Source organism: Ptychodera flava, chromosome 8 (genome assembly GCF_041260155.1).
Source record: "Ptychodera flava strain L36383 chromosome 8, AS_Pfla_20210202, whole genome shotgun sequence".
Taxonomy (NCBI): domain Eukaryota; kingdom Metazoa; phylum Hemichordata; class Enteropneusta; family Ptychoderidae; genus Ptychodera; species Ptychodera flava.
The window spans coordinates 161,503-178,654 of record NC_091935.1 but is presented as its reverse complement, the minus strand read 5'-3'; the positions used below and the strand labels follow the sequence as shown (position 1 = coordinate 178,654).

Genomic DNA, 17,152 nt, shown 5'->3' with positions numbered 1-17,152 from the left:
GCTGTCAAACCACAAAAGAGCATTCTGGAATATTATCAGAGCATTCTGGGATATTATCAGAGCATTCTGGGATATTATCTGTGGCTGTTTTCTGAACAATTTCTTCGAAGTACCTGATTGGTCCTAGGATATGTAGTCACTTAGCACATTTTCTTCTGGACACTTAACTAGCCTAATTGTAATCCCAACCAGGTGGGATTGTGTATCATTATATTAAAAGCAGATGGGATTGTGTATCATTTTATTAAAACCAGGTGGGATTATGTATCATTTTATTAAAACCAGGTGGGATTGTGTATCATTTTATTAAAACCAGGTGGGATTATGTATCATTTTATTAAAAAAACACCCATTTTTGCAAATTTTACATAGAGTATTAGGAGAGCATGTATTGATAATTTTATTAAAACTAGCTCCACATTGTAGATTGTGTTGAACTTGAAGGCTGACTGATGTGCCCTCAGTGTTCCAGCCTGCAATGGTTGTGCCTCTGTAGCTACATTTATACGTTTTGTTGAGTTTATGTAATTCATGCACTTAACAGCTGTGGAAACCAAGTTTTGTCATCAGTATAAGAGGAAAGATGTTATTAAGGGTACAATTCAATGAAGTAACAAGAAAGTTTCATCTCAGAATATAAAATGTTAATGGTTGCAATATCTTGTTTTTCACTTCATAAAGAGATAGCTTTTCTACTTAGTTATTTGAAACCATCAGGAGAGAAACTGCAAGTATTCTTTCAGCAAACTTACAGTATTATGGCAGTGAATTTGATTCATTCTGTATCTGTCATTCTGGCCGGCCGGGTGTAAAATAGTACTGGTACTTCATATTGAATAAAAGTTAAAAAAATCAGTTGCCACAACAGTATTAACTTTATCATAATTGGATATACAATGCAAGATCTGAGGTACATGAATATTCCACATTGATTAAGGGTCATTAGCATAGAAGTTTAATACCGAAACAATGCTTATTAATGTAATCTGCATATTTGAATATCATTATACCTCGCATCTTGTACTAATAGTAATTGGATAATTTGTAGATACCGGTATGTCTCCTTATGCATTCTGATATTATAAAATCAAAAACTGCTATACACTTTGTAGACTGGGGACAATGGTGTATGTTACTGTTAGTCAAACTAATGCAGTACTTGCTGTAAAAGGGAAATATAATCTGTGTTCTTTCTTTGCATCAACATTAAATGCAGGTTGATGTAACAGGAATGATGCATTTCTGGGGATTGACAATTGATACAGTCACCACCATTAACTTGATTCTAGCCGTTGGATTGGCTGTGGACTACTCTGCTCACATTGGACATACATTCATGACGTTGAAAGGAACCAGAGATCGTAAGTTCTGCATTTGTGACCTTATTCCTGTCCACCACTTACAAAGTCCAATCAAATTCTAATTTTAAATGTGTTCAAAGGAAGCATTATCCAAGAATGCTCCATATAAATTGTGGGGAAATCTGCTATACTCATGGTTCATGTGAAAAGGGGGCTCACAAACCTAGGCCAAGACCACTGATTCATGCAGGTGTGGCAAACAAAAGTTTGAGTGAGTATTTGTAGAGGGCACTTGTCACGATGACAGCTGGATAGCCTCAATGTGACTCCAGGGAAACCTGTAGGGCTTAGTATAAAAGCTGGTGTTATTTTTAAAAAAAAACGATGTGCTGTACTGCTGAGAAGTTTGCTGCTGTAGTAAATATCTGTCTATTGCAACTATCTGCTGTAGTAAACATCTGTCTATGCAACTATCTGCTGTAGTAAACATCTGTCTATGCAACTATCTGCTGTAGTAAACATCTGTCTATGCAACTATCTGCTGTAGTAAACATCTGTCTATTGCAACTTTCTGCCGTAGTAAATGTGTGTCTATTGCAACTATCTGCTGTAGTAAACGTGTGTCTATGCAACTATCTGCTGTAGTAAACATCTGTCTATGCAACTATCTGCTGTAGTAAACATCTGTCTATTGCAACTATCTGCTGTAGTAAACGTGTGTCTATTGCAACTATCTGTGTTACACAGGCAGTTACTCAATTGCTTCATCTTATCATATGCCACAATGTAACACAATAACAATTAAATGAATCAGCACCTACTCTCTAGCCTAACTCATAATTGCTATCAAATCTACTTGGGTCATCTCCTCAGAGTCATCACCCACTCACAATAGCAGTACCATCAACATTGTGATCCAGCCTCGTCAGTTCTTATCATGCTCAAGTTCACATCCTACTCCCACTCACCTTCCATTATAAAAATAAATTATGTCGATGCAGGGTAGCAGTTAATAAATAAAGAGATTCGTTACTTATTTTGTTACATTTGGATGACTGTTAAGCTCAATAAAGTTCCCATAGGGTTACTGTTATGGGCACAAAGTGTGCGCCCAGTATTATGTGCGGCGGGATCCAGTGAGAAATTTCTTACGCCTTCCAAGCAACGACCATGCCCTTATGACCTCACTGCGGCAGTACATGTATAAATTTCTGCCCTCCCTTGAGGCCATTCAAATCTGTGACTGGCCTCATCGTGGCATACATACCCTAATAAAATATATACCCTGCTAGGTGCACCCTGGATGTATCTATGACCCTCCTAAAACACCCCAAATGCTATTCAACCCACACACTCCAACCTGAAACACCCCCAGCTAGGAAAATGAAGTTGGTTACAGGCCAGCATCTTGAATACACCGATAGGGCCAGCATCTTGAATACACTGACAGGGCTAGGGGTGTTTTAGGTGGGCCATAAATCCACCCTTGAAAAATTTTAGACACCTGAAACTCACCACTTTTGGACTTCGTAAATTTTTTTATGATTCTAACCCAGCTGTTTAAATTAATTGCAGCATCCTTTTGGACTCTGAAATTAATTTAAACGTTCTGTTTGTGTGAGATGTATGATAGCGTGTGTGCTAGCAAGAGTGCTTCACGAACTCTACGGCGAGTGGAGAGGGCGCAGTCAGAATTGTAATATCCTTAGCTTGTTTATTGAACAAATCTTTATTGAGATTGGGGATTTAGCCGAGCGGTTTGTCTGTTGGCCTCTGCACTAGGTGATTGGGTGCCATGCGTTGTGGGTTCAAGTCCCGGTTGAAACCATCATATTCTAACTCACTTGAAACATACCAATCACGAGATAGAAAATATCCTATCATTATAACTGACCCACTCGAAACACATGTACTGCTGACTGAGAAAAAATCTTATCATACAAACCAGTCCCACACAAAAGACACCAATCAGGGACTTAGAAAATCACTGATCACTCTTACCACACCAGTAACACACCAACAACAGACTTAGGAAAGATTTTATCAGTCTTTTTATCAGTAATTATAGTCATATGATGCAGGGATGGGTTATTGCCCCTTGATTGCAGCCAAACCTTTGCCTCTTTGTGGTTTCTTTACATTTATTATTAACATAATGACCGAAAGTCATCATGTTATTGTGATGGGTTGACTTGACATCGTCCATTGAAAATTGTCCGTAAACGACAAAAAGTCAAAAACCACTGAATAGACTGCGTTGATATTTGGTACAGATATTCAGATTGTGGTCTAGGTTCTGATTCCTAAAAATGGAGTTAAACGGTGTAGCGGTTAGATAGTTTTGGGAAATTGCTAACCCCCCTTTTTAACTAATTGATTTTAGGGGTCTTTCATATATGTAGTTTTGGAAGGTACACTAATCCTGCATTTTGGACTGTTTTATGAGTTGTGGAACAGAAACATGGTGCTGATGAATGTTAGAAATATGCAGGATGGCTAATTCAAAGTATCAGAGATTTCCACGCTCTTTTGGGCAACAAAAGCGATAAAAAAAACATATTTCATATTTTAGATTCTTACATTTGTGAAGACCCTAGGCATTTGTAAAGTAAACATCCTTGAGTCAATATACAGACTTTGACATTCACATAATTTCCGGAGATTAAGTATCCATGACCTCACATGGTTACAGTCTCTACTCTGAGACAATGATGTTACAAGTTTTAGGTTAGTTATCAAGCTAGCACCAGCATCTGTCCTGAGCATCTGTCCGTGTCACAGGCGCTCCTTAGCTGGGTCGTCTGCTAAGTAGATCGATTTTCGGATCGATCAATTGATCCCGTAGTCGATATGCCCGCCACTGCAACCTAAATACTCACAAGGTGTGCAACACAATCAGTCAAAAAACACACCACCCGATTTGTCAACTGGCCGTGCGCTCACACAAAACATTCAAAACTTCACTCCCATATACCTAGTTGGATCACAAATTTAACCATCTCCTCAAAAATCACGCCGATGAATGTGTTACTCGCATCATCTTGAAGAAATCGGCCGTGTATTGAGACCAAGCGCGGTGAAATGCGGCCTGCAGAACGATTCTACCATATGATGTAATTTATTCTACTACTGATTGGCTAATCAACGGTTAAAACAAAGGTCATGGCAAGACGTCACTGCTGAAGTACAGTTGAAGCAATCAGCAGTGGAAAAAATGACGTCATATGGTAGAATCGTTCTGCAGGCCGCATTTCACCGCGCTTGGTCTCAAAACACGGCCGATTTCTTCAAGATGACGCGAGTAACACATTCATCGGCGTGATTTTTGAGGAGATGGTTAAATTTGTGATCCAACTAGGTATATGGGAGTGTAGTTTTGAATGTTTTGTGTGAGCGCACGGCCAGTTGACAAATCGGGTGGTGTGTTTTTTGACTGATTGTGTTGCACACCTTGTGAGTATTTAGGTTGCAGTGGCGGGCAAATCGACTACGGGATCAATAGATCGATCCGAATATCGATCTACTTAGCAGACGACCCAGCTAAGGAGCGCCTGTGGTCCGTGTGTTCTCACAGGAAATTACTGGGAATAAAAAATTATCTGAGAAGTTTCTCTCCTTTTAATAGAATCTATATTACAATTTAAACCTGTCATGGATGGATTGCTCTCAAATGATCTGAAACACAGTTATTGCCCATAAGCAACAAATCTATAGCAAGATTTATGTAAAGTTCATGAACTTACACAAGGTATTAGACAAAAAGATGACTATGACTTTGCTGCCCTACTAGATCATCTTGCCCCCTTTGACTAATATTTATAGACCTTTCTGTAATAAGGGTGGCAACACCATGGTATTGACCAATTCCTGTGGTGGCCTTCTACCAACCTTTTAGCAGTAACTAAATTTATTCCTATCTTAGCTTCAATTACTTCTTTCAACACTTATTTCAGTCAGATTTCCTTAACTTGGTGTATAATTTTGTAATCTTAATGACTGTCAACTTAGCTTTACTACACTTATTCTAACCTCATTATTTGTACACTACTGTTATACCTTATAACCACAAAATTTTTCAAGAGATGCATACGGGATTGTCACTCAACAAACCATTTACAAATATGTCTTCTGCTTTTTTCTCCATATACATATACATGTCCCTTTTCTTATAAAAATGGGCTTAAAATCACAATGTGAAAAATAGTCTTTCAGCTATATGTAGCTCATTGACTTCATGGTCTGTCTAATTCACAGTGAGTGGGGTTGTTGATAAATGCCGATAATACTAGGCAGTCATTATGTCCAAGCGCCATTGGCAGTATTTTGTTAAATATTTCTTTATGAAATATTTCATGTTAAATCATAACAAACTCCACAACTTTTGGTAATAATTAAGCATACACTATACATTAAGTTGGTGAACAATGTTGTAGCTGCATTGTGGTTATCATTTTGAACGGTGGGCCATTGATGCATAAAGGCATATCATTACTTTCAGCCACCTTGATGATTAGAATCAACAAGGACAATGCTTTTTGTTGCATTGAAACATTTGAAGAAACAATCATTCATTTTCACAGCTCTGAAAGTGTTTATTAAATGGTGCATAAAGTACAAATAAAAATATACAGATTGATGACAATGCAGAGAAAAGTCTAGACTCAGTCTGGCAAATATTTGATGTTAGTACTAGGAATGCAACCAAAGTAAATATTGATAAAGAGGTCAACTAAGCTATAGCAACTCTCCCTTCAAAATTTGTTCTATGAATAAAGTGAAAATAATTCTTGTCATCTGAACTTTTTCCTTGCAGGGCGTGCAAAATATACCCTAGGAGCCATTGGACCAGCTGTCTTCAATGGTGGTTTCAGTACTTTCTTGGCATTTGTTCTGCTTATCTTTTCCAACTCATATATATTCAAGGTCTTCTTCAAGGTTAGATGTTTTTCTATCTATTGTAGTTTTACTACGGCAGTCTATGGTCTTTATGTATGCATATTTTGTGATAATTATTCCATATTTGTGTTGCTCTTACTTGAAAGCATGACAAAAATAATACAAAATTGTATACACGACTTTGTTTCCTTCCTGAAATGGACAAATAATTTTACCAATTCATTGTTGTTCCAAGTTTTAAGGTCAGCCAATAAATCGAACACATTGTAACCAGAGAATTTTTTACATGTAAGTGTAATCCTTCTTGCATTATACCTAGTCTGATGTTTCTCACCGCCGTGTCAAATAATCATAGCCAGCCCTTTGTCAAACGCCTGAAAGAAGTGATGCAATCCTGTTTGCCCAACAATCATTTTAGCTTATGGAGTCTTCCACTGTTTAAAAGAATACAATTTCCACTCTCACTAATGGTATAAATTGCTTGCCCAGTCTTTACTCAGTACACTGATAAAAGGAAAAAAATGCCATCTGCCTGTCTAATTCCTGTTGCCGTGAAACATCTTTGTAATGGAACAGCGTTGCTTTTTGCCCCTGAGTATGAGCAGCCTTTGGTCTGACATTACTGATAACTGATTTTTGAGGAATATTTTTACAAAGACAAAAATTAGAAAAAGTTCTTAATTTGATAAATACCCGGCAGTCAAAACATGATCAGATAAAAGTGAAAATCAGTGTCTCATCTAAACTCTGTAATCAAGTGATATTTTGTGCATTTCTTTCATTTAAACAGATCTTTTTCTTGGTTGTGTTATTTGGCCTGTTCCATGGTCTGGTGTTTCTACCAGTAATGCTAAGCTGGATTGGTCCATCCCCATACCTCTCAGCTGTTGACACAGCCAAGGAAAAAGATGAGGACAAGATGCAATTGGATTCAAAAGAGGAAGGTGTTGCCAAGGCAATGGAAGGTTACACCAATCCGATCCACATTCCAAGGCCAAATCAGGTGATCGTAGAAAACGGAGAAGAAGTTCTTGTTATGAAAGGCGATGGGACTCAGGTATTGTGCCATGATGAGGAAATGAATCCAAATAATGCACCTGGGCACAATGATTCAGGAAAAGTGATTGTAGTCAAGGAAACAGATGACAGGGAGGGTGGGATAGAGGCACCTAATAGGGAGGATAAGAATGAAAGGAAGCTAGTAGAGGAAGGGAAAGGAAATGATGGTCAAACTATGCAGCACAAAGCAGATAATAACATTTATATCAATAATGAAAATTTACAAGAGAAAAGTAATAGTAATGAAGAAATGGTACATGGAAAGTCAAAAGAAATTGATGAGAATGTAGATGTTAAAACCGATGATGTTGAAGAAAGAGCTGAGAAAAATTTAGAGAGTGTTACACAAGCTGAGGAAAATTTGAATGATTGTGATGAGGAGGTGTTCTTGTGAGTGTTAACATCATTTTGTTCATCAAAATTTACAAATTTATTCATCACAATTGAAAGCAAAATATGCCTAGGTTCATGTATGTTTTTTTATGCATCTCAGTTTGTCAAAGAGGCAGTGGTTTGGTTGTCATAAAGATAATGATAACACAAACCATCATAAGTGGCATTTAGGCTGCAAATATTTGTCATGTGTTATTATTTGTGTTTGTCTTGAAGTCATTAACTTTGCTGACCAAATGATTAAGTGATAAAATTAAATGGATCTTTGGATGATGTATTTGAGTTTAAAGATAGATTAAAACAAGATGGTAAACAATTTTATAGTGATCATATATGAAATAATAAATCTAAATTAATTAAGGGCATTTTTTGGTGCAGAAATGAACATATACCCTTCAAATTAATGATACTTGTTCTTAAATCTGTCAGTAAATTGACAATCAGATAGATATAAGCAAGTCTCTCCATATATGGGTCAGTATAAATTTTTGTACCAATGTCAGTTCTCAAGGAGTGAGGTACAAAACTTTACCAATGATAGTTTTCAAGGAATGAGGTACAAAACTTTACCAATGTTAGTTTTCAAGGAATGAGGTAGAAAACTTTACCAATGTCAGTTTTCAAGGAATGAGGTAGAAAACTTTACCAATGTCAGTTTTCAAGGAATGAGGTAGAAAACTTTACCAGTGTTAGTTTTCAAGATATGAGTGTGAAGTTCGCATTGAATGCTAAAGGTGTCTACCCTACCCCTAAGAATGCCAGGGTTGAAAACATCATCGATGTTGTAGAATTACTAGTCTGATGTCAATAGTGGAATTTGTCTTCTTGTTTCTATGGTTTGTCATGGGTTTGCTCAACCAAGGTGAATCAAAATTTCATTCCAAGTTGCCTTACAACTTAAAGTATCCTTTGCAAGTCAAGAAGGAAAGTATACTTGTATCATGTTTGAAGTACATTGCAAAAACTGTAACAAGTCATGAAAGAATGACTTACATATCTGAATGGACAGCTTTACATTTGAAGGATGAAGACAATATTTTGCTGGATGACAACGTCATTAAAATCTCTGTCTACTTGGCTTTGTTGAAACTTTAATTCAACAGGGTGTTTAGAGTGTACATATTCGACAAATGTGTATCATTTTGCAAAGACTTAAATTTTTAAGGACTTAAAGAGGATTTAAATTTTGAAACAGATGTAATTTATCACTTTTTATATGTATTTATATATTTAAAGAGTTTTTTGGTGTATTTTAATGTTATATACAGAGACAAAAGAAGGCCTGTGTGGGTGTTCCGTGTTAATTTCTGCAAAAACTGAGCCCATACATGGCAATTTGAATTCTGTCAATCATTCATTTATGAAACATTACTGCAGCAGAATACAAAACAAATGTTTTGGGGTTTTTTGGCTGAAATAAGAGCTGGGCGCTGCCATATCTTAAATAATTAAGTTTTGTTTCCAAGAAAAGCAGACACTTGCCAACTCCCTCTATGTATAATTCAAATTAATGAACAAAACTTATGCAGTAACTAAACAGTGGTTTGCATTGATCTGTTTAATGTCAATGGGTCAACACAAACTACTGTAAATTGCTAGACATGCAGGTTTCAAGACAAGTGATTGACCTTTTTAATCTAACAGTTCTCTGGTGATTAATAAGCTCAGAACCCCTGTAAATTATACATTTTCTCCAAGCCTAGATATAGGGGAACATTGTGATAACCACAGTGTCACCATTGTGTACATAACTATCACGTAAAAGGTAATTTGAATAACCTTTCAAAAATTGGTTTTGTCGTAACACTATAAAATATCTGACTCAGACTTGCGGGAATGCAAGCTGTCACAACATTCTTCCAAAGCGTGTCTCAGATTTTTTACATCTTGCTAAGTGTCTTTGGAGCACAATTTTAAAGAAATCAACTATGGTTAAATTCACCGCTCTGGAAGTTTTCCTGGCATAAAAATTGTTTTAGAAGGTTTAAAAAAATTCTGAGACACTTTTTGGAAGATCCTAAGGACAGCTTGCACTCACACAAATTTCAGCCATTATCTCAAAGCATTGAAAAAAACATAGGGAAAATCGATTTTTGAAAGGTTCTGCAAATTACCTGTCACGTAATAGTTATGCAATCAATGGTGACACTATGGTAACCAAAATGTTCTCCTATATCTAGGCTTTCTGAAAATATATAATTACAGGGGTTCTGAGCTTATTAACCACTAGAGAATTGTTAGCTGAAAAAGGTCAATTACTTGTCTTGGAACCTTAAGAACTATGAATTTCCTTTAATCAGTCATTGATACGTGAAATTCTCTATAGGCCTCAATCTTATGAGCTACATGTATGTGAAAATTTAAGAAATCAAAACATTTACTTTGTTCAGATTACTTTATGTGTCGCTTGTATGAACTTGGAATTAACATTCTGAACCGCAATTCTGTGATGTCCATCTTGCCCTCTTCTCTCATTCCTTTCTATAAAATCACACTCCTGCTCCATGCAACATCACAATGCTTCATAAATCCAACACAAATATCATACAGGACATTTTTTTGGTACCTGATGAATTGTGTCCATCACTAGAATTGTAACAATTACAAAACCAGCACTACCTGCCGTTTCTGCAGTGCAAAGGAAGTACATATTTGTTAATGAAAGATGAGTAACAACTAATATGAATTTTGTTTTGCCCTTCAAATAGACATGATCTGATGCTTGGCAGCTTCATATAAAGTGAGGGGATTGACTAAAATATGTAATATGTAAATGATACTTTTCAGTTTGGGCTTTCCACTGCTATACAAAGCTTTTTGTATCTTTCACTATCAAAGAACTAATTTTTGCCATTATCACCAAACTATTTCATATTCATATTTTGCAAGTATTTGCTTAATTAATAAACATATTTAATCATTTAATCTCATGTTTCCATTTTGCTGTTATTTATTGTTGCTATGAATGCTTGCTTTTCACGTTTGCTTGCTTGCTTGCACTCATTTCTAAGTGTTGAAATTTTTCAATGTGTTTCTTGCTTGGTTGCACTCAGCAATGTGTGTCCAAACTCAAAAGTGTGTGTGTCTTGTAAGCTCTTCCAGCATTCTTAAGATTGCCCAGATTTCCCAATAATTTGATCTTTCTAACATGCACCTACAAGATGTGATGCAATGAAAGAACTATTCTCAGTTGACATGTCCAAATCTACTCAAGGATTGCAAAGATTGTTCAGATAGCTGGATGACTGTATATTGTCATAAAAGCATATTGAAAGTTTCATTATTGAGATTGACTTTTCTTTATGTGCATTGTTTGACATGCTTTTTGGAAATGTATGTGAATTTTCACCAATTCACTAAATTTTGCTTGGGTAGAAACCCAAGGGCCATGTAAATTTAAAAGTGAGTGGAGTAGCTTCACTTTCTAAAAAAGCAAATTATTCTATTTAGAATATATAGCCAGGGGAATAAATAGGAAAAAACCCAGAATAATTGCATATTTACAAGATAATTTATAGATGGGAAAATTACCACTCTCTTCAGATCTGTGCCTTCTAGGGAAAATTTAACACAGCACTGGCATTAAAAAGTTCTCTTTGATGCAGACAATTGTATAGAAGTAGGCATACTGGTACAGAATAGTTATGTTTATGGTACTGGACTACCCATGTATAGTGCAATGATAGCTGCAGATTTAATTGATTTGAATGTACAAATGCAATAATATATTATAATAAGGGCTGAAAGATTAATGTAATTGTTTCTCTGAATCACCACTTTTCTTTTTACCATTTTTTTCTCCCTGCATTGCAATTATTTCTGGCCTGTACAAGTCAATTGGAGACAACCTTGCTACAGTGCCATTACCTTATCATTTGAATCATGAGCCAGCTTGGTAATTTGAGCCTGGCCGGTAGGGTCCCAGTGCCTTTGCTGGTAGGGTCCAAGTGTCCTAGCTGCATGGTGAAGTCTGGTAAGGTCCCAGTGTCCTGGCTGGTAGGGTCCCAGTGTCCTGGCTGGTGAAGTCCCAGTGTCCTGGCTGGTGAAGTCCCAGTGACCTGGCTGGTAGGGTCCCAGTGTCCCGGCTGGTAGGGTCCCAGTGTCCCGGCTGGTAGGGTCCCAGTGTCCTGGCCGGTAGGGTCCCAGTGTCCTGGCTGGTAGGGTCCCAGTGTCCTTGCTGGTAGGGTCCCAGTGTCCTGGCTGGTAGGGTCCCAGTGTCCTGGCTGGTATGGTCCCAGTGTCCTGGCTGGTAGGGTCCCAGTGTCCTGGCTGGTAGGGTCCCAGTGACCTGGCTTGTATGGTCCCAGTGTCCTGGCTGTTGGTACCAGTGTCCTGGCTGGTAGGGTCCCAGTGTCCTGGCTGGTAGGGTCCCATTGTCCTGGCTGGTAGGGTCCCAGTGTCCTGGCTGGTAGGGTCCCAGTGTCCTGGCTGGTAGGGTCCCAGTGTCCTGGCTGGTAGGGTCCCAGTGACCTGGCTGGTGAAGTCCCAGTTTCCAGGCTGGTAGGGTCCCAGTGTCCTGGCTGGTGAAGTCCCAGTTTCCAGGCTGGTAGGGTCCCAGTGTCCTGGCTGGTGAAGTCCCAGTTTCCAGGCTGGTAGGGTCCCAGTGTCCTGGCTGGTATGGTACCAGTGTCCTGGCTGGTAGGGTCCCAGTGTCCTGGCTGGTAGGGTCCCGGTGTCCTGGCTGGTAGGGTCCCAGTGTCCTGGCTGGTAGGGTCCCAGTGTCCTGGCTGGTAGGGTCCCAGTGTCCTGGCTGGTAGGGTCCCAGTGTCCTGGCTGGTAGGGTTCCAGTGTCCTGGCTGGTAGGGTCCCAGTGTCCTGGCTGGTGAAGTCCCGATGTCCTGGCTGGTAGGGTCCCAGTGTCCTGGCTAGTAGGGTCCCAGTGTCCTGGCTGGTATGGTCCCAGTGTCCTGGTTGGTAGGGTCCCAGTGCCCTGGCTGGTAGGGTCCCAGTGCCCTGGCTGGTAGGGTCCCAGTGCCCTGGCTGGTAGGGTCCCAGTGTCCTGGCTGGTAGGGTTCCAGTATCTCTACATGTGACTTGTGTGAATTTAGTTAAGATCTTGCAATAAATCTAGTGAGATAGTGTGAAATTTATCAAATTTAGTTTTAAAGTAGATAGTTAAATTTCTCTCAATAGAGTGTATTGATCCAGAAGATCACTTTCAATATTCTCTGAATATGCAGTTCTATTTCAGTGTTACAAACAATATGCACATAATCCAAACTTCAAAAAACATCTCTGTCTATACACAGAGCTATGCTGCCTGTTCTTTAAACCCTACATTCCTCTAATTTGCGCTATTACATTGATCTTTGTGGCACTTTTATACCTGAAGTATATCTTCTAGGATATCATTTTCAGATGTTTTATTTCAGATTTTTGACATCCACAATATTATTATTTACATTTACATGGTATTAATTTATTTGCATAGTTCCTTTTTCATTTACATTTAATAGAATATGCTAAAGTTGCAAAATAAATTTATTTTTATTAATCCATTCCAAAAAGTATATAAACTAGGATCTTGGTCTCAACAAACTCAGCCCGTCAAACAAATCAGAAAATGACAAAATCCTTGATCCCCTTCCCCATCTCACGTCATAAAAAATGAAGAGATCTGTCTCCTTTTCCTCTTTTGTTAGATCCTATATCAAAGCAACAACTCTGCAGATACCAGCAACAGAAGATCAGCCAGTCCAACCCCAGTATCTCAGCAACCAATGCCCACCAATAAAATCCCAACATACGGAAGACCTGAAATTCCTCCACCAGACTATGATGACCTACCACAACAAGGTCAAAGATCTGACAGTTTCTCTGGTCAGAGGGTGCCGACAAGAACTCTGAGTGCTGGCCACAGCGTTGCCCAAACTGATGTACCAACTGTTGATATTTGACTAAAAAGAAGTCTCGTCTTGCAGATTATCAATTAATGGAGTTTATCAACATAACCTATGTACATCATGGACAAAATACACACAAATGCAAATCTGCCTTGAATTTGTTAATTTTTTTTAACATAGCTTGCGGGTAATGCGAATATTCGTACTGCGCATCGTATCTACGCACATGTACGAACATTCTTTACGCGAGCGTTCTTTCCGGAAGTGGTCTTTTTGTCGCGATATAGCATACAATTACTTTGCAGTGCGACTTTCAAATCTGGTTTGTCAAAACAGTTCACACCAAGATAGCAAACTCTGTGTAACAGGCCCGTTTTAAGTGTGACAAATGTGGGATTATTTGCAGTATTTAAGTGAACTAAACTTTATTTAATACCTATTAAAAAAGTTTCGAATATATCAAACTAAACAGGGATCTGTCGCTAGAGGGCGCTTCAGTGTAGCATATTTTGTATTAAAAATGCCCATATCTTAAAAATTGTGCGGTGACCCCCATTTTTTTTTGTTTGATTCCACATCTATATATTGTTTGGCTTAATTTACGAGAGTTTAAAGAAAACGTAGATTTCAGATCATGTCATTTGTAATGAAAATATCAAAATTTGGCCAAACTTTGCTCTTTTTATAAAAGCACTATTCATGGAAACATTGTTATATTTTCTGATATTTTCAAAGGAAGATCACAAAAAAAATATATTACAATACAGGGACTTGTGTTGTATAAAATCTGTCAAATTGTTTTTACTATATTTCAGTTTTATTATTCAATAACACTAGTTAATCGAATAATACAACATTTTAACCAATTTCAGCTAAATGTTTCCGCAGGACAACATAAGGGTGCCATACCTCCAAAATTTGCACGGGGACCCCATCTTTTTTTCTTATTTTTTAACATTTTATCTCATCCCAGACATCTCCTGAAAGTTTCAGAAAAATCCTGATTAAAGTCACTGTTAGCCGCAATCTACCTTAAGCAGTAAATTTCACGTACAAAAAACACATTCAAATTTCAGACTCAAGCAATCATCAGACAGGAATTTGACTGGTTCGCCATTGGGCATCATTTTAGAAATGGTATAGCCACTAACTGATGACGTCAAGATTCTGTACACAATATACACAGTGCCATAATTACAAGGTGTCTGCATGTTTTGTGTTCGGCGATTTGACGTTATCAGTTTGTGTCTTTACCACTTGTAAAATAGTGCCAGCCATAGACTGCGTAACCTTGCATAATGAACAGGCATTTTGAGTACTTTAACGGTATGTCTTGGTTTGCAAATTTAACATTTACAATTTAACGTTTACCCAACTTTATGAAAAAATGAAAATATGCATTTACATCTGACTTTATGTAATTTAATAGATGATATTCTCAAAATAGAGCTGTATGTTTTTTACAAAGGTTTTGCCCTTGTGAGAGTGATGTGGGAACATACTTAATTTACATGATATGTGTCAACTGTGAAGTTAACAGAATTGTACATACTTAACTATCCAACCACTTCTTTGTCCTGCTTTGTTGACTTGAACCTTACTTAAAAGAAATACTTACCCTGATGATATTCACTTTGAAAATTTACTCCAGTAAACTTATTAGGGGTAATCAGCCCACTGAGGCTTTGGCCCAATACAGCAAGACGTCTGATTCTTTATTGACAGGGATAAGTATGGGAGCAAAATTTTTTTCAAAATGTCATGTGACCAGGAATTCTTCAATCTGGATTTCACAAATACAGTACTCCTATAAAACAGTAACTACAAGTGTTACACCATTCATACTTGGAGGGATGTGCTAACCAATGGGATCTCATCCTGCACGTCATTAATATGTCCACTTGGACCTTGATTTAACAAATGTGCCTGTGACGAAAAACTTTATTTGCTAACTATTTTGTATGACCTTGCATGACCTGTGACCTACTTCATTGTATCTCAGAAACTTACGGAAATACAGGTTTCATTTCTATGTATGAATCCTGCCAAGTTTTTCTACAAACTGTTTATATGACCTTGGATGAAATTTATTTTATTTCTGTGTACTAGTATCTCAGGAACTGCAGGATAAGTAATATGTCAATCTAGTACCTTTTATAGCCAATGTACATAAGTGCTTAGGCCTCGTGAAGCTGCCTGTAGCTTTGATTTAATTTGATCTTTGTAATTCAGGGGCCACTGGATAACTTTAAAGAAATTCGTTCTTTCATGATGATAACTTCAATTGAATTTTCTATATTCTTCTTGATTTTGGGTAAAAATGTCTGCCCACAACAAAATGTTCATCCACTTGCTATAAGATTTGAGTTGCAAGTCCCTTTAATTTTTCCATAAGGTGATTTGAAATTATGACAAAATCACCAATATCATGAGTTTGAGGATGATGATATTTTGTTCATTTTTTGTCAAAGCACTCTCTCTCTCTTTCTTTGAATTTATGTAAATATGGTACTCAGAATGATATGACTAGAATTGATGTAAATAATTTGAAATAAGAAATGTTGTACATTTTAGAATATATATCTATATATATTTTTGTGAAATTGAAACAATTTTAGATTGCTTTTGCCTACAGTAACTAGGAGAACCATGTGATATGATACTTTTGGAAGGCTCTATTGCATTGTTGCAAGTTTTGTTTCATTTTTAGCTCACATTTGGTACACCAGTGTGAGGTTATAGTATAAGCTGAAGTCGATGGCGTCTGTATGTATGTATGTATGTATGTATGTATGTATGTATGTACCGGTATGTATGTATGTATGTATGTATGTATGTATGTATGTATGTATGTACGTCTAGTATGTCCTCAACATCACAAACTCGTGAACCGCTGCACTTTTTAGCTTTGTATTTGTTGTGTAGATGCATCCTGAGCTATAGATGGGATTTTGTTCAAATGAAATCTGCTTTGTCAATATTATGCAAATGAGCTTAAAAATGTGAAAATTGTCAAAATAAATAACTCAAGAACTGCTGTTTGATTGCTTTGAAAATGTAATGTGCAAGTACCTTAGGTGGACCTCATACAGTTTTATGCGTATCGTGAAGAGATCTTGAATTTTGTATTTTTGCTGAATTTTGGGGGTTTTTTTCCTCATTTTAAGTAATAATTCTTCTTCTTTGAAACCACCAGCCCAATTGTTCTCAAATTTGGGTTCGATGTTTGCAAGGGTAATACCCTTCTAATTTGTTTAAATTACAACAAAATTAGCAACATTACCGTTTAGGGGCAATTTTTGTCATTTTTGATCAAAAAATCATAAATAAAATGTTTTTTCTTTGAAACTGCTGGACAGACAGCTTTTATATTTGGTGTAGTTGGATGTGTGGAAATTTTCCTGAAATATGCAAATTTTAAGACAGTTTTGTCATTTTCGGTCAAAAAACATATTTTTTAGACAATTTTGTCATTTTTTGGTAAAAATAACTTGTTCTCAAAAACTGCTTGTCTGATAGCTTTGTGATTTGGTATAAATGTCTCAAAGGATGTTATTAGTTAGATAAATCTTCTGCTCAAAGTGTTAGGAAACCCCCAATTTTGTATATTGTAGGTAATTTTCTCAGTCTTTGACCTTAAATGACCTATACCAACCCAGG

The 17,152-nt window shown here is 37.2% G+C and overlaps 1 protein-coding gene across 2 annotated transcripts in view; it reads left to right on the top strand.

Moving 5' to 3' along the window:
• The window catches only part of LOC139138121 (patched domain-containing protein 3-like), a 67,799-nt gene extending 50,959 nt beyond the window's left edge, over nucleotides 1–16,840 (top strand). The window contains exons 16-19 of one of the 2 annotated variants that reach the window (XM_070706343.1): nucleotides 1,217–1,361; nucleotides 6,115–6,236; nucleotides 6,988–7,254; nucleotides 13,292–16,840. In XM_070706343.1, the coding sequence (XP_070562444.1) occupies nucleotides 1,217–1,361; nucleotides 6,115–6,236; nucleotides 6,988–7,254; nucleotides 13,292–13,546 (789 nt within the window). In that variant the 3' untranslated portion in view covers nucleotides 13,547–16,840. Of the gene's footprint in view, nucleotides 1–1,216; nucleotides 1,362–6,114; nucleotides 6,237–6,987; nucleotides 10,575–13,291 lie in introns of those variants that run through there. The other variant, XM_070706342.1, reaches the window with a different exon arrangement.
• The last annotated feature ends 312 nt before the right edge of the window (nucleotides 16,841–17,152 follow it).